Raw genomic sequence first — 18,804 nt, 5'->3', positions numbered from 1 at the left:
GCTGAGGCAGGATGATCACTTGAGCTCCAGAGATTGAGGTTGCTATGAGCTGTGATGACACAGTACTCTACAGAGGGTGACAATGTGAGACACTGTCTCAGAAAAAAAAAAAGGAAAATTTGTTTCACCTTGTAAATGGACTAATGAATCATTTCCTAAAGATAACCAAGATTATAGGTCTTCGGCTATTTGTTTTTCATGTTTTGTGTTCCATCAGTATGTACATATGTGGTTATCTATGTGGTAATAAGCATATATTATATATACACAGTAGTCAGAGACTTTTACTGCCCTTTATAAGCCTAAGTTACCTCGTTTATAAAATAGGGCAATCATACTAACTACCTCATAGTGTTGTTATGAGAAGTAAATAAATTAATTCGTAATGCTCACACAAAAATTGTCAGTTACCATCTATAGTCAATTATCCTGTGCTTAGTTAGATGTCACACACAAAAAACAAAACCTACTGTGTTTATGTAAGGAATGACCTCCTATAAGAAAATGGATTTTGGCTTTAATGTCTCATTACAAATTTAAAAAGGAGCAACACCATTTGACCCCATTAAATTTCTTACCATTGATTTGCAGCGCATTGAAGGAATTGGAATTATTCCCTAAACTCTATGACATAATTCAAAAAAGGGAAAAAAAATCTAGTTTGTTATTACTTGCAATAAAAATCTGAAACTTTCCTATTCTATCAGCATCACTGAAAATAAAAAATGTTCATTTTAACAGAATATGCACTTCACTCAACATATTGTAAGGAAAATGTGGTTTCCACTGGGGGTAACTTTCCCATGAAACATATTAATCAAATGTCTTGTACTTAACCTCTTGCTGTTGGCCCTGAATGAAACTTGGCATCACTGTCACCATTAACTTGTTTTAATTCAAATGGTCTCTCCTTTCCTTCATTGTTCAATTTTGGGGAAAGAGGTTGCTGATTCAGGAGCTTAATTTCAGGGGCAGTGAATCTCAAAAGTGAAATATTTCATCAGCTAAAACTCTTACAGAGTTTGGAGAACACCATAGTTGTCAATGCAAGGAACCATTTGTTTAAAATCTCTGGTTTTAGACAACCAAGAGGCTAATTCTATTAATGCATCTAGAACATATTTTTATTTTTATTTGTCTTTGAGACAGAGTCTCAAGCTGTTGCCCTATGCAGAGTGCTGTGGTGTCACAGCTCACAGCAACCTCAAACCTTAAGCCATTCTATTGCCTCAGCCTCCCAAGTAGCTGGGACTACAGGTGCCCACCACAAGGCCTGGCTCTTTGTTTGTTGTTGTTGTTACCCGGGTCATTGTTGTTTAGCAGGTGCAGGCTGGATTCAAACCCACCAGCCCCGGTGTATGTGGCTGGCGCCCTACCAACTGAGCTACAGGAACCACCACGGAGAACATAGTTTCAAAAAAAAGTGATCTCCCTGGGGTCCGACTTAAAGGATCAGTACTCATTTTTGGGGAGCTCTGAGGGCTCCGTTTGCAAAGTGATTAGCTACCATCATTCTGCTTTCTACAATCAGACAGGAAAACCCAGTGATTTCGGTGTGAAGGGGGTGCCTGGTGTCTGTAAAATGTGTAAAAAAAGTATCACACCACTAGATTTTCTAAAGATGGCTCTTAATTTGCAGATAACAAGATGTCTTTGCCAAGGAGATTTCTTTCCTCTCTTTGCTGTGACAACATCAAATCACACAGCGAGGCTGTGGCTGTCTGCCCCTCTGCACCCATCTTCTTTCTTGGAAATCTTGGCCAAGTACAGATGGATGAAGATTGGTATTGAGTTCTAATTGTCACAGATCAGGCCCCTTCAGAAAACAATTCAGAAATTGTCATGCAGAGCCCTGTTGTACTTTCTGGGTTCACAGACTTCAATGCTAGCAAATTTCTGTACATCCTAAGTTCCATTTATTGGAAACATCAGGATTTGGTATTCGGGATATAGGAGGAATGTACTCCTGTAAGATTGTTTGCATTCATTCCTTACTAGAAACAAGAAATCCGTGTGCTGACAGTTTACATTAAAAAAGAAAAAAAAAATCACTTCATGTTGCAGCAAATTCTAAAGATTCAATGGGAGAAACTGGGTCAAAACCAGCTTCAAAAACCCCACGTTGATTTGTTCAACTTGGAGACCTGTGGAGAGCTTTTTCCCTCTCCAGGAATCTTCTTTCCTTGGGAGGAATTCAGAGTCGCAAAGATGCAACTATCCCAGGAGATGTCTGAAGGCTCTTGGGGGTTGAGGGGCCCCAGTTCCCCAAATCCAGCTGACCTGGGTTAATGACCCAGCTTGAGCTAGAAAGTTCAAGTGAGGCTCGGCCATAATAGAAACCAAAAGTGAATGGAAACTGAAATAAAACCGGAGCAGCCCAGGCGGGGTGGAGAGAGAGTAAAAGAGACCTACACAGGTTTCGGGGTAACAGAAAGATTTTATTTAGGAAGAACAAAGGAAAAGATTAGAGCCCTTCGCTTGGAAGTGGGTCTCTCTGCCGGAGAAGAGGGAGAGGTGGAGACTCCAACTCCTGCCTGGGGATGAATCCTCCCTTTGAAACTGCCTGCACGTCTTTCATTGGTCTCTCTGCACTTCCGTTACTCACTGGTGGATTCTTTGTATAGGTCCCTGGTTACCCAGGTTACTTCACACCCACATTCTTATGAGCTCTCCAGACTTCCTCTCTCCCCCTCTGAAGCCCTTTTTCAAGGGTCCCTTTTCAAAGGCACGGAAGGGTTCATTACCCTCCTGTTAGAGAAGGTACAACAGTCGTGTTTTGCTAAGGAGGGAAGGGCTGTGGTAGGAAAGGTGAGCTGTCTACCCCGCAGTGCAAACCCTCACAGCCCCCTGCAGAAACGGCGTAAGGACAGAGGCGTTTCTGAAAGAAATAAGAAAAGAGAAGTCAGTGAAGAAAGATGTGTTAAGGGCAGAATACTTCTGCGGAGGATCACTGCAGCCTTGAGAATCAATCACATCTTCCATTAATAGTGGAAGAGAGCATTGCCTTCTCATTACAGCAGGCATGGAAGCTTCCATTTTTAGCTATTGTGATAGGGACTTTTTCCTCCCAAAGTGTGAGCTACTCTGTGAAAGATTGAGGGATGAATGCAGGTGTTTGGGCACAAAACACTAATTAGTAACGGCTAAGTCAATGAGGGGATGGGTGGGTCATGTCTGAGAGCTCCCACAAATCATAGCTAATCTGACATCAAATCCCTCTCAACGTGGCTGGAGAAGATCACATTTGTAAGCGAAGCGTTACACATGAGAACTTGGGGTGTAACGTTGCCTCTATTTATAGGTACCGGACACAGTGACTCCCGATTCAAGCTTAAATTTTTTTTATTTTTTTAGTCATTTCAGAATAAGTAGCCACCCTGCAGCTTGCTTTGAGCCAGGCTGTTCACGCCTGTTCCCCCTTCTGGCTTGGAGGGGGTACGTTTTGCCAAAGGTGCTCAGGAGAAAGGAAAGCTAGTTGGGGAAACTGGTATGCAGCGTCCTGCCGTCCTCTTTCCAGTTAAAAATGTGGGATCCAGCACATGTTGGAGCGCTGTCAGCTCTGCCTAGGGATGTGGTTTGAAGGATTTGATTTTCATTTATGCTATCTCAGGGCTTGAATCCATTTGTCTTCTGTAAACACCGGGGGCAGGTGACTTTCAGGACACGATCGGCCTTCATTGAGATGAAAGAATGACGTGGCCCTTGGGAGGAAAAAAGAACTAAAATGGTTAAATATGACTGTTGGCTGTTCTGGGGGAGGCTCAACTAAGAATGTGAAATGGCTTAAAACGTTTTTAACACTCGTTTTTTCTCTCCTCTTTTCTTTTTGGCATATGCCTTTAATACAGATTGGGACTTGAGTTTGGATTCAAGTGTGTGCCTCAAATTAAACTTGCAGAGTGCTTCACAAAGTATTCATACTTTGGGGTCTGAGTAGGAGGGTGCCTGTCTTCCCTCAAAACATTGGAGGAAAGCAGGGTTTTGGTTTTTTTTTTCCCTTTTTCCTTTTATCCAGGTCAAGCTATTTTGCAATGTAACGGATAGGAAATGAGAGAGATGAACTGATCCCGTTTGCTGCAGGAAAGAACCCAAATTGCCTTGTTGCAACTTGGAAGGCGAAGTTAAAGAATTCTGTGCCTTGAAGTAACCTAGAGGCTCAATTTATAGAGTCCTGCTTCTTTTTAAAACAAAGACAACCAGTTTAGTATGTTCTGGGGAATGTTGGGGACATCTGAATATGCAGTGGCTTGTAAATCATGGGTTTTTTTTGCTACGTACAGAAATTAAAATATACACTAGACCATTTAAAAGGGACATCTCGTGATGCCTGTAACTTTCTTCCTTACATAAACATTAAAAGGAGTAAAATTAAAATATTATAAACAAATCCAGTGGGGGAAAACAGACCTATACTGTATTTGTGTGAATGCGCAAACTCTCAGAAACAGACACCCTGCCAGGCACTGAGACCCCCTCCACACACGCAAGCACTTCTTTCTGCCCTAAAAAATGTCTGATAGCCCTAAAAAAAAAATAATCTTGCTGCGTTTCTCAAAGATAATGAAATGTGGGCTTGGGTCCTGTACCTTAGCATCTAGGGTGCTGGCCACATACACTGGAACTCAGCCCGGGTCTGCTAAACAACAATGACAACTACAACCAAAAAATAGCCGGGCGTTGTGGCAGGTGCCTGTAGTCCCAGCTACTTGGGAGGCTGAGGCAAGAGAATCACTTAAGCCCAAGAGTTTGAGGGTGCTGTGAGCTGTGACGGCACAGTGCTCTATAGAGGGCAACATAGTGAGACTCTGCCTCAAAAAAAAACAGATAATTAAATGTGCATAAGAATGATACCTTGACTACGGTAAAATATATACATTCTCCGGGGATTCATCCATGTTATAAATATTGTAAATTAATTTTACCTTCTCTGTGAGCCTGTACAGATATTTCCAAAGATGACACATTTTTCTCATAACCTCAACCCAACCAACAACTGTGATTTATACCACATACTTCTCTCTGCCACCCGTGATTTGTCTCCCTTGGTTTCCTCTAATGTGTGGGGGGTGGGTAGCGAAAGAACAAAAGAGATTCAACCGTGTGTTTTCTTTCCAATCAGCAGAGGTGTATGTGTGCATTTTATAACTGACACCTCCCCAAATATTCTGTGTTTTTTCACAGGCTTCTTAAGTACCGGTGACCAGGCAGCAAAAGGTAACTACGGGCTTCTGGACCAGATCCAGGCTTTGCGGTGGATTGAGGAGAATGTCGGGGCCTTCGGCGGGGACCCCAAGAGAGTGACCATCTTTGGCTCTGGGGCCGGGGCGTCCTGTGTCAGCCTGCTGACCTTGTCACACTATTCAGAAGGTAACAAAGGTGTCCCCAGGGTGGGTGGGCAGGGTTCCCCTGAATCAGGCAGTGAGCACTCAACAGAGTTTTTACATCCAAGGTGTCTGGCCAGGTTGCCGGAACTCTCTGTGGAAACTGCAACAGAAAACCCTCTTGAAATTGCACAAACCCATCTTCTCTGCCTGTATCTCAGCTTACTTTCCACCGTTACACTATTTTATTTTCCCTGATATAAACTTATGACAATTAGACTTTGTGACCAACTTGAACCAAGAGCAAAACCCCCGTCTCTACTAAAAATAGGAAAAGTAGCCGGGTGTTGTGGTGGGTGTCTGCAGCCCCAGCTCCTCGGGAGGCCGAGGCGGGAGGGAGGATCAGTTGAGCCCAAGAGTTTGAGAGTGTTGTGAGCTATGATGCTACGGCACTCTACCTGTTGGGGACCTGCCTCACTCTGTCACTGTGTGTAGCTGCGGGTGGACAAGTATAAGACAAGTTTAAGACTCTTCCCTTAATACTTGTCTACCCACATCTACCCACAGTGACAGAGTGAGGCTGTCTCCCCAAAAAATAAAATGAGTAAAATTAACACATAAATAAATTTACAACAGTCAGATGTCAGGGACCATGGTTGACGCATGTTCCGAGAGCCCATACCCTTTGTTTCTTTTGCCTTTGGGACTTTATTTGGTCCAGTTGAAATTTTATGAATTTAAACTTGGCAGAGGTAATGTAAGAAACAGAGTGTGACCCTCGGGTGCAGATTCATAGATTTCATAATCAACATGGCTTTTAGCTCAGTGCTGTCAAAAGTCAGTTGTCTAATTCATGTTAATTCTTTCCATCTTCTGGAAATGTTAATAACAGGGTGCATCTGTGCAGAAAGAGATACATAGCCGTCTCTCTTTCCCTTTCCATCTCTCTCCCCATCTCTCTCCATCTTTCTCTGTCTCTCTCTTTTCCATCTCTCTCCCTCCATCTCTCTCTCTCTCCCCATCTCTCTCCATCTTTCTCTCTCTCTCCATCTCTCCCTCCATCTCTCTCTCCCCATCTCTCTCCGTCTCTCTCTGTCTCTCTCCATCTCTCTCCCTCCATCTCTCTCTCCCCATCTCTCCCCATCTCTCTCCATCTTTCTCTCTCTCTCCATCTCTCCCTCCATCTCTCCCTCCATCTCTCTCTCCCCATCTCTCTCCATCTCTCTCTGTCTCTCTCCATCTCTCTCCCTCCATCTCTCTCTCCCCATCTCTCTCTCCCCATCTCTCTCCATCTTTCTCTCTCTCTCCATCTCTCCCTCCATCTCTCTCTCCCCATCTCTCTCCATCTCTCTCTGTCTCTCTCCATCTCTCTCCCTCCATCTCTCTCTCCCCATCTCTCTCTCCCCATCTCTCTCCATCTTTCTCTCTCTCTCCATCTCTCCCTCCATCTCTCTCTCCCCATCTCTCTCCATCTCTCTCTGTCTCTCTCCATCTCTCTCCCTCCATCTCTCTCTCCCCATCTCTCTCTCCCCATCTCTCTCCATCTTTCTCTCTCTCTCCATCTCTCCCTCCATCTCTCCCTCCATCTCTCTCCATCTCTCTCTGTCTCTCTCCATCTCTCTCCCTCCATCTCTCTCTCCCCATCTCTCTCCATCTCTCTCTGTCTCTCTCCATCTCTCTCTCCCCATCTCTCTCCATCTCTCTGTCTCTCTCCATCTCTCTCCCTCCATCTCTCTCTCCCCATCTCTCTCTCTCCCCATCTCTCTCCATCTTTCGCTCTCTTTTCCATCTCTCTCCCCATCTCTCTCCATCTCTCTCCCTCCATCTCTCTTTCTCCCCATCTCTCTCCATCTTTCTCTGTCTCTCTCTTTTCCATCTCTCTCTCCCCATCTCTCTCTCCCCATCTCTCTCCATCTTTCTCTCTCTCTCCATCTCTCTCCCTCCATTTCTCTCTCCCCATCTCTCTCCATCTTTCTCTCTCTCTCCATCTCTCTCCCTCCATCTCTCTCCCTCCATCTCTCTCTCCCCATCTCTCTCCATCTCTCTCTGTCTCTCTCCATCTCTCTCCCTCCATCTCTCTCTCCCCATCTCTCTCTCTCTCCCCATCTGTCTCCATCTTTCTCTCTCTTTTCCATCTCTCTCCCTCCATCTCTCTCCCTCCATCTCTCTCTCTCCCCATCTCTCTCTCTCCCCATCTCTCTCTCTCCCCATCTCTCTCTCCCCATATCTCTCTCTCTCCATCTCTTTCTCTGTCACTCTCTTTTCCATCTCTCTCTCCATCTCTCTGTCCCCCCATCTCTCTTTCTCCCCCATCTCTCTCCATCTCTCTCTCTGTCTCTCTCTTTTCCATCTCTCTCTCTCCATCTCTCTCTCTCCCCCATCTCTCTCCATCTTTCTCTGTCTCTCTCTTTTCCATCTTTCTCCCTCCATCTCTCTCTCCCCCATCTCTCTCTCTCTTTCTCTCCGTATTTCCCCTCCCTCCCCTTTCTCCTTCAAATATGATTTTCAGAAGGCAACCACTTGGAAATTAGATTCAGAGGGGCCCGAGTTCCCGCTGTGTGAGGTTAGCACAAGGATCTCAGAAGCATCCACACATTGTTTTCTCTCTCCCGTCCAGGAAGATGTACTAAACCACCCCTGAGGCCCTGCTTACAGCTGGGAAAATCTAACATACATGTGAAGGTGTATTCAGCACACATCTAACCCACTCTCAACCCTGCCCTAGACCCCGAGGCTCACTCAGTGGGATTCCCTGCTGTGCACTGCTCACTGGCCTCCAAGCAACACCAGGTGGGACAATTTCAAGACAAGTCCCCAAGAATCACAGCACAGTAATAACTTCTGGGCTGTGGCCTCAAAGGAAAAAAACAGAACTATTGGCAATGCAACCGTAGCTCTGGGTTACGTGGCTGTGCACAATGAGTACTTATAATAACCATCTAAATCCTCAGGAAAGTTTTGTTCTGTGTCATCAGGTAGCTTAAGAATCACATCACAGTCCTTTGAACCATTTTTGTTAAAAGTACTCAAAACTTTTTTGTGTGCGTGAGGCAGAGCTTCACTATGTCACCCTCTGTAGAGTACTGTGCCATCACAGCTCACAGCAACCTCAAACTCTTGGGCTTAAGTGATTCTCTTACCTCAACCTCCCAAGCAGCTGGGACGACAGGTGCCCACCACCACGCCCAGCTGTTTTTTTGTTGTTGTTGCAGTTGTCATTGTAGTTTAGCTGGCTCAGGCCAGGTTCGAATCCACCAGTTTGCCCTGGCTGTATGTGGCTGGTTCCCTACCCACTGAGATACAGACGGTGCCAGTACTCAAAACTTTAACTTTCATCCTCTTGATCACTTGTGGTCGCTGGGACTACAGGCACCTTCCACAATGCCCAGCTATTTTTAGAGATGGGTTCTAACCCTTGCTTGGGCTGATCCTGAACTCCTGAGCTCAAGCCATCCACCTGCCTCAGCCTCCCAGAGTGCTGAGATTACAGGTGTGAGCCACTGCGCCCGGCCTTCCGGTGTTATATTCCTTTCTTTCTTCCTGGTACCACTGTGGACAAGTCGCTGAATCTCTTACATCTCAATGTCTTCATTGCTAAGAAAGGACTATGGGTGGGGTTTAAATCCTTGGTGATGCACATTCCTTGATTCTTTATTTTATCATGGTTTGTCCGTCAGTCAAACAAAAGGGGATAGACATGGAGTGAAAGATGAATGTTTATATTAATCCTTTCTTTAAAAATAAAAAAGGAAAGTGAATAATCTAATGAGTCATTATCAGATTTCTTATGAAAATATCTAGGTTTTCTCTTTTCTCAATTGATGTCATCAGAGTCCTGGATTTAAGAAACATGTGAAAACCAAATTCACTTCAGGGAGCCTGTGAATTGTTCCAATCAGCAGATTAGAAATGGTTCTTTGTTGCAACAACTCCTTTGCCTTGCCTCTTCTTGCAAGGCAGCTCTTCAAACAACCCAGCAATATAATCAAGAATTCTACAAAATAACCACACTTTTCCTTTTGGCCTTAGGAATTCCTTACCTAGTTACTGAGCTTAATGAAATCAAATTGCGCATGGAGGGAGAGAATTTTATGAAGACGTTCACCCCAGTGTTATTAGCACTGCTAAGAATGAAATCAAAAGCTAAAATGGCAAAAAAGATTTTAAAAAGTCTTAAGGAATCATGAACATTTAGTCTAAAGAGCAGTAATTTGAGATACAACAGCTTAAACACAGGGTAGTTTGGGGACAGTTATGCAAAACAGACGTTTGGGCTGGGAATTAGGGGGACGAGGAAAAGAAAAATTTCTTCTTAGAAATTATAGAGATTCCTAGCACACGATTATTGTTATGTGATATGTAATATGTGTTTTTAAATGAAGAGTCACAAGTGACTTTTTTCTTTGTTCCATTTTTTCACATATTATAAGGAGTCACATTGCTTCCCTAACAGACAAACGTATATTTTACATATGAGATGTCCCCAAAAGTTGCCCATAAATCCACCATACATAGGGGACGATGGAAAATTATAGCCAAATTTACAAACTGTCCATTGCAAAATTTTATTTATGAAAAAATCCATCACAATATTTTATTTACAAAATATTCATTATACAATTTTATTTACAAAGCAGTCTTTATAAAATTTTGTAGTGAATATTTTGTAAATAAAGGTACAATTAGCGGGGCAGCGCCTGTGGCTCAAAGGAGTAGGGCACTGGCCCCATCGACGAGAGGTCATGGGTTCAAACCCAGCCCCGGCCAAAAACTGCAAAAACATAAATAAATAAATGTACAATTAGTTACTATTTCCCGTTTTCCCCTCGTATGGTGACTGTAGGGGCGACCTCTGGGACTCTGTTTATTACTCATGTAGACACTGCTACCTAAATTATTGCCAGTAGTTACAAAAGGAACTTCTGGCAATATTTTTCTAATTGTGACTGTTTCGATGTATAGAAGTCTTAAATCAAATATTGGCATTGTTTCTTTTGGGGGCTTTAAAATCATTTTTATTTAAATACTCAAGACTTATGCACATCTGACAAAAAAAATGTTCTCAAAGTGGTTTCATGATATATTAGGCAAAGCCAGATTATTTTAAAGTCTGAGTTTTGTATGTCACCTTTAGGCAATGCTCCCATCTCTAACATCTCATCTTCCTTATTACAATCATAATTTTCCCTCCTATTTGATTGCTTACGTGACCTTAAAAATTGACAGGGCATGAACTTCTGGGCTCACAACTGAAGATCTCATTCTCCAGTGGCAGAACCCTGCTGGAATTCATGGAAACAGCAGGGAGGGATCGTAAATGTAATGCTGTGATTTTTTTACAGCTCACCATCTCTTGTTCTGTTTGTGGTTAAAAATAGAGAATTTAGGCTTCTGGAGATCCGTGCAGTAGGCTGGTCTCTGCAGTACATTAACCTACACAGATTTTTCCTTCCTGAAATTGCCCGAGCTTTTTCAAGTTGCTCACCCAGCCAGACATTTTTTAAATATGGGGCTGGATGAAACACATGAATCTCTGTGTTTCAAAATGAATGCAGTTTCCAAATGAGTGATTTTTTTTTTTTTTTTGAAACTATTTGTTAGCTAGCTACCCAGGTGAGGATTTCTTTAGGCTAATTTAATTAATTGATTTTAATCATAAAGTTTGCATATTATCATTACACTGAGGTTACAAATATAAATGCATTCCCTCATGAGCCCTCTGAAGTGGATTCAAGTGTTTTTCCCCATCGCCCTAATGAAGGCATACCTGGTTTTTCTTGTGAGATAAAGGGGCCTTTGACCTCTTGCTAGGGCAAAGCGTGGGGTTTCTCTGAGTGCTTTAATTCATGGTATCTGAAAACAAGGGATCAAAAACTAGACTACATTGTGGAAGCATAGAGAAAGGTCATGCTTTTTTAAAAAACTGATACAGTCAAGGTGTACGCTTGATGCATCGTTTCATTTTCTAAAATTGTAGCGTGTGTGTGTGTGTGTGTGTGTGTATGTGTAGGATAATATCCCAGGGGGAGGCCGGGGCAGGGAAGAACCAAAGCCAAGGGCATGAAAGAAAGGCTGAGAGAGCTGAATGGTGCTCAATCCACAAATTCACATGCCCCAGAGACAATCAAAGCCTTCTTTGCTCAGTCAAAGCTTCTGTTCTGTCTTGTGGGTTTTCATTTGCATGTCGACAATTTTGCACCTGCAGGGCTGTTCCAGAAGGCTATCATCCAGAGTGGCACCGCCCTGTCCAGCTGGGCCGTCAACTACCAGCCTGCCAAGTACACTCGCATATTGGCAGACAAAGTGGGCTGTAACATGCTGGACACCACAGACATGGTCGAATGCCTTCGGAATAAGAACTACAAAGAGCTCATTCAGCAGACCATCACCCCGGCCATGTACCACATCGCCTTCGGCCCCGTGATTGACGGGGATGTCATCCCCGACGACCCTCAGATCCTCATGGAGCAGGGGGAGTTTCTCAACTACGACATCATGCTCGGAGTTAACCAGGGGGAAGGCCTGAAGTTCGTGGACGGCATCGTGGATAACGAGGACGGAGTGACGCCCAACGACTTTGACTTCTCCGTGTCCAACTTTGTGGACAACCTCTACGGGTACCCCGAAGGGAAAGACACCTTGAGGGAAACCATTAAGTTCATGTACACAGACTGGGCGGACAAAGAGAACCCAGAGACCAGGCGGAAAACCCTGGTGGCTCTGTTCACCGACCACCAGTGGGTGGCCCCTGCTGTGGCCACCGCTGACCTGCACGCCCAGTACGGCTCGCCCACCTATTTCTATGCCTTCTACCATCACTGCCAGAGTGAAATGAAGCCCAGCTGGGCAGACTCAGCCCATGGGGATGAAGTGCCCTATGTTTTCGGCATCCCCATGATTGGTCCAACCGAGCTCTTTAGCTGTAACTTCTCCAAGAATGACGTAATGCTCAGTGCTGTGGTCATGACCTACTGGACCAATTTCGCCAAAACTGGGTATGTTGTCCTTTACGTTTCGTTATCACCCTCTTCCTTGGCTGATTTGTTTAGTCAGCATGCGTGCTGTGTCTATGATGGAATAAACTGTACTGTGCACATGTACACACACATATTTATACACACACATGTACACCACCACCTACAGGAACTGGGTTTTATTCCTTTATTCCATTTCATGCCAACCCAGATGTTTGCCATAGTTCTAACTGCAAACTGGAAATTCTGTACTTTCCACCTGCTGGACAGTACTGATACATATTTTGATAGCTGTGGTCAAGTCAGGTCACCGGGTTTGGAGTCGAATCGTGACCTCCTCTCATTTCTTTTTTTATTATTTTTTTTTCTTTTTTTGTGGGTTTTGGGTTTTGTTTTATTGAACCCACCATATTTAGCTGTGGTCAAGTCAGGTCACTGGGTTTGGAGTCGAATCATGACCTCATCTCATTTCTTTTTTTATTATTATTTTTTTTTAATCTTCTTTTTTTTTTTCTTTTTTTGTGGATTTTGGCCGGGGCTGGGTTTGAACCCACCACCTCTGGCATATGGGACTGGCGCCCTACCACTTTGAGCCACAAGCGCCACCCCTCATCTCATTTCTTGAAGAGCAAGGTCATCAAAGCACGTACACCGCAGGGGAATTAATTGTATTTACTACACAGCCACGAGAATGAAAAATCCCGTAACGGTTATACACAATGCAAAAATGTATTTTTCCTCTAAACTTGATATTTTTCAATATATAATTCTTCCTATATATTATATAGAATATGTATGTTCCTATATAAATTTTATATTTAATATATATTTCTCTCTATACAGATCATGGGTTGAATAGGTACATTTATATATAGATTATACATATTTTCAGTATGTATTTCTATATAGATTATACAGGGCGGCCATAAAGTACATGCGTCTTTTAAAATATCATGCGGTTTAAATTGCACATAAACTTTATGGCCATGCTGCATATTTAATATGTAGATTTTTCTCTATATAGATTATAGATTTAATACATATATTTTCAGTATATATTTCAACATAGATTACATATTTAATATGTAGATTTCTCTATATATAGATTATAGATTCAATATGCACATTTACCTCTATATAGATTATAAATTAATTTATATTTCCCTATATAGTTTACATATTTCTTCAATATATATTTCTATATAGATTACCCATTTAATATGTAGATTTCTCTCTATACAAATTATAGGATTCAATATGCTATTTATCTCTATAGATTATAGATTTAATCTGTATATTTCTCTGTACAGATTATAGATTTAATATGTCTATTTATGATGCTTTTATATATTTTCAACACATATTTCTCTCTATATGGATCATATATTTTAATACATATTTCTTTTGCGATCATATATATTTAATGTTTCTCTAGATAGATCATACACATCTAATATATATTTATCTATGTATATCTATAGATTTAACATATAAACACATATGTTTATATTTCCATTGCTACATATACATAAAACCAAAACCAGGAAATATATGATATAAAGACGGTCCCCCCAAAGTACACACATTTTAAGAAAGGAAAAACAAAAACGTATTGAAATGGTAATATTCACATCACCTCTGACGTCTGCAATTACAAGAGGTACGAAATACAATATTTGAGGTGACAAATGTCATCGGCATATACCGAGCATTAAAATTTTAATATGTTTTTCTTTTTTTTTTTTGGCTGGGGCAGGGTTTGAACCCGCCACCTCCAGTATATGGGGCCAGCACCCTACTCCTTTGAGCCACAGGTGCCACCCTAAATTTTAATATGTTTTTTTTTTTTTCTCAAACTGTAGTGACACCCTCCGTATCTCCCAGATTGCTTGCTATCTATACATGGAACCTTTTCACTTGCTCTTGTCTGATAACGTGATTGTGGAAATTAAGGGGGAGTCATCCTTCTGACCCACCGGCCCCCGCTGCTGTGGTTAAGCGTGAGAGTCTCTCTATAAACACACACACACACACACACATACACGGACACACGTATACAAGCTCACAAACAGCAGGGTCTGCCAATATTTTAAGGAGCGGCTTCTCAGCAAAGCCTGAGAGTAAAGATTCTAGAACATAGATCACTGCAAATAGCCTGGCAATCCTTCACCTCCCCTCATCTAAAAACATGGTTGTAGAAGTGAACGAGGCATCCTTCTGTTCCAGAGCTCTGTGCCGCTGTGGTTAATGTTCAGAGCTTCCAGCAGTGAATTCATTAAACACAGTGCGGCTCGTGGCAGGGAGGGACGGTGACACTCGCCACGTCAAGCCAAGTGTCAGACTTAGGCTTCCGGAGCCCCTGTTAAGACAGTGTGGGGACGTCGACGGTTCTGGGGCGGAGGGCATCATTCTTTACAAGGACACCAAAGTGTTTGGGGTTTTTTGCTTGTTTGTTTGCTTGTTTTATTTCTTGTTTTTGTTTTCTCTTGGTGGGAAGTGGTTTAAAAACATTTTCTGCTCTTAACAAACATACAGCACATTTACGGAGAGGAAAAGGTATTAAAGTCATGCCAACGTCCCCCCGTTCAGGCTTTATAAATTTAGTCTTAGAAAGGCTAAGCTAAGGACCATGGGAGGAAAGGAAATGTCCCCAACATGTGCTAGAGACACTTATGTGTCTATCATGAGAAGTTTCTTACCCAGGAAAGGAAATGATTGAAATCAAATTAACAAGAACGTTTCAACAAACCTGTGGCTGTTAATAATACTTTAGGGGGGCGACTGTAACAGATTCGTCAAAACCGTCTAAATTAAAACAACAGGAATTTATGATCTCATGGTTCAGGAGATTAGAATTTCCAAATGAAGGTATTTGCAGGGATAAACTCCCTCTGAAACCATGAAGGGAAGATTTGCATTTCTCAGCTTCTGCTGGTTTACGAGTAATCTTTGTCACTCCTTGGTTGGCAGATAGGTGACCCCAATCCCTGCCTCCCCTGTCACATGCCCTAACTGTGTGTCACTCTGTCCCCATCTTCACGTAAGGACACCCAGTGTATTAAATCAGGTCCTGTTCAACATCAGCTCAACTTGGGGGGTTGACCCAATGACCTTCTTTCCAAATAAGTTCACATTGGGGGGTGTTGGGGTAGAACTTTAAGACATCTTTAATTTGGAGACAACCCAATTCAGTCTATGTAACGCCTTATGAAGGTGGGCCCATGCTGTGTTGTCGTAGAACTAGGATAGATGGGTTCTGTCCTGGCAGGGGTTTCCATCCTCTTGAAGCCTGAAGACTTCATGAGAGTTTCCCAAACCATGTCCAATCTTCCCCACCTCAGTATCCAAATACCTCAGTTACTTTACATCTAAAGGCACTCTTTTTATTTACTTTCATCAAAACCACTTGCTTTTTTCCTCCTTACATAGATATATATTTTACAGTTTTTGGCGGAGGCTGGGGCATATGGGGCCAGCGCCCTACTCCTTTGAGCCACAGGCGCCATCCTCCTCCTTACATATTTTGAAAATAAACATAATTTAAGCAGAAAGCTAGAATCACTCATCACACAACTTATGGGCCACTAAAAAATAAAATAGCAAAAACAACCCAATATATGAGTGAATCACTCAAATGTGCTGTATCGGACTAAGCAGAATTACTCAACCATAAGAGGAAAATGCCTGTGTAGTATTTTTGGGGGCAGCCTGAAGGGGAACTGGATACCAGTCTTCTAAGTGAAATATCACAAGAATAGAGAAATAAACACATACTCAGTACAAAATTGGGACTAATGGGTCCGTACTTAAGTACACATTTGGAAGTCAACGTTGATGAAAGTCGAGCTGGGGGAGAGGCGGACAGGCTGGGTAAAGTCACACTACTGGGCCTGGTGCACACTGGACAAAGGGCTCGCTTAGGGGAATAACTTTGACTCAATCTGTACAAACACATGGAAAGAAAACATGTACACATGTTTTCAGCCCCTGACTTTCTGAATTTTAAAAATATAAGGAGGGCAGTACCTGTGGCTCAAAGGAGTAGGGCACTGGCCCCTTATGCCTGAGGGGGTGGGTTCAAAACCCAGCCCTGGCCCCAAACTGCAAAATAATATTAATAATAATAATAAGGAAACCAAAATAATGATATTAAATTATCCTGAGCTCTTCCTGCCTGCCAAAGGCTATGAATCTGAGGCTCATGGCTTGTAGAAAGGAAGAGAAAGAAGGAAGAAAGGGGAGAAAGGGGAACAAAGGAAAGAAAAAGAGGACAAAGGAGAAAATGAAAGAAAGGATGGAGGAAGGAATAGATGAGAGAAATTAATGAGTGCCACGAGGGGTAATGAAGTTCCAGCACCCAATGGGTACCTTTACCAAGACGTCATCAAAGTTTGAGCAAGTGCTGAAAGCACAGTCTCCGTTTGTGAGTGATTTTTAATGCCATGACTCTATTTCCTGAAATCACTTGGCACAGAATCTGCGCATCGTTCCATCCATTATGGGGAACGTAGACCAGTGTACATAAGGGAGGCTAAGGAGTGAGCAGCGATGTCCAAGGTGCCACCTGTGGACTGCATTTGCGGTGTTTTTCAGCTTGCACCAAAGTGCTCACGTCGTTGGAGCCCACAGAGGAGGAGTGAGCCCTCGAATGTGCAGAGGGAGGCTCCTGTCTGCCTGGAGTCCACAGCTCCAGGTAGAAATTTCCTGGAGGTACTCAGAGCCCCGACGGTCAGTCTGAGGCATCTGCTTCATCCAAGCTGGAGCTCTTTTTGTTTCTTCAGACCAAATCATAACCCCTCTGTGCACAAACGCAGTGACTTCTGAGTTCCGGGGAAAGGTCGTTAGAAGGACTCGAACGATTCTTCAAGGAGGCGACTGAAAACTTCACAACGAGAGTAAAATTCAAAGCGTGATTTGCACACAAACACTTAGGCGATCCCATTTTGGCAGCAGGACAGGGAATGTTGCCGTCCAGCAGGGTCTAGTGGTTGGGGGTGTTTATCAGCAGAAGGCAAGAGCTTAACGAACAGCTGCAGTTACCTGTTCATTTCGCACTGGGTTGTGATGTGGTCACCAAGGAGGCTGCTCCGGGGCTGCAGGTGGGGAGAATGGGCCACAGCGAGGCCCCCGGGAGGGAGTCCAGGAGGACCACGTGCCGTCACTGTGAGCTGCCCTGTTGAACTCTGCAGAGGACCTGCTCAGACACTGACCCACACAACAGGCCAGGACGCTCGGCCACATGCTTATAGCTCCGTTTAAGCACCAGAGAGGCAGGGACTTGATAACGACAGCCCATAGCACATGTACAGAGGAACAGTGTGGACAGTGCTCCCCCAGCTCACTGGGTGGGACTCCGGCCCTTCTACACGGGCCCATGTTAGAGTGGGAGTCCTGTGGGTGCCTGTGTTTGCCCAGGGGAAGTGCTTTGTTAAAGACGCGGCAGAGCAGACAGTTCTGGCCTTTAGGCTAGGTTTGAAGGTATGGATGTCTGGAGGGCTGGCTTTTTGTTTCTCCAAGAGGGCAGACACGTGGTGATGTTGGGGATGTGTGCACAGGGAAATAGAAGGGAAGGGAGGGAAGGAGGAAGGAAGGGAAGGAGAGATAGAGGGAGATAGGGAGGGAGGGAAGGAGAGATAGAGGGAGAAAGGGAGGGAGGGAAGGAGAGATAGAGGGAGAAAGGGAGGGAGGGAAGGAGAGATAGAGGGAGAAAGGGAGGGAGGGAAGGAGAGATAGAGGGAGAAAGGGAGGGAGGGAAGGAGAGATAGAGGGAGAAAGGGAGGGAGGGAAGGAGAGATAGAGGGAGAAAGGGAGGGAGGGAAGGAGAGATAGAGGGAGAAAGGGAGGGAGGGAAGGAGAGATAGAGGGAGAAAGGGAGGGAGGGAAGGAGAGATAGAGGGAGAAAGGGAGGGAGGGAAGGAGAGATAGAGGGAGAAAGGGAGGGAGGGAAGGAGAGATAGAGGGAGAAAGGGAGGGAGGGAAGGAGAGATAGAGGGAGATAGGGAGGGAGGGAAGGAGAGATAGAGGGAGATAGGGAGGGAGGGAAGGAGAGATAGAGGGAGAAAGGCAGGGAGGGAAGGAGAGATAGAGGGAGAAAGGCAGGGAGGGAAGGAAGAAGGGGTGGACGGGAAAAAGGGAAGGAGAGATAATGGGAGGAAAGAAGGACAGGAGGAAGGAAAAAAAGGAAGGAGAAAAAAAGGGAGGAAGAGAGGGAGAGAGGAAGGGAGGAAGTGAAAAAAAGAAGGGAGGGAGAAAGGGAGGAAGGAGGGAAAGGGGGAGAAAAGGAAGGAAGCAGAAGAGAGAACAAGGAGTCTGTGCTAAGTGGCGAATCCCATTCAGGTGCTCATTGATCAACACCTAACTCAGTTTCACTTCTCTTGTGGAAAGAGGTAGAAGATTAAAGGGCAGTGACACTGGGAAACCACCTGTGTGGCAGTGTTCCCACAGGATAAGAACAAAGACCAGCACTCTAAACATCAGCCTCTGCAGTGGACCCTCCATAGCTGACCCCC

At 43.9% G+C, this 18,804-nt stretch overlaps 1 protein-coding gene across 12 annotated transcripts in view; it reads left to right on the top strand.

The window, feature by feature from the left end:
* The window catches only part of NLGN4X (neuroligin 4 X-linked), a 363,400-nt gene that overhangs the window by 336,255 nt on the left and 8,341 nt on the right, over positions 1 to 18,804 (top strand). For all 12 annotated transcript variants that reach the window (XM_053580981.1, XM_053580978.1, XM_053580970.1 and 9 more), the window contains 2 exons: positions 5,182 to 5,367; positions 11,527 to 12,316. In XM_053580981.1, coding sequence (XP_053436956.1) covers positions 5,182 to 5,367; positions 11,527 to 12,316 — 976 coding nt within the window. The remainder of the gene's footprint in view (positions 1 to 5,181; positions 5,368 to 11,526; positions 12,317 to 18,804) is intronic.

Source organism: Nycticebus coucang, chromosome X (genome assembly GCF_027406575.1).
Source record: "Nycticebus coucang isolate mNycCou1 chromosome X, mNycCou1.pri, whole genome shotgun sequence".
Taxonomy (NCBI): Eukaryota; Metazoa; Chordata; class Mammalia; order Primates; family Lorisidae; genus Nycticebus; species Nycticebus coucang.
This window is presented reverse-complemented; position numbering and strand designations above follow the sequence as displayed.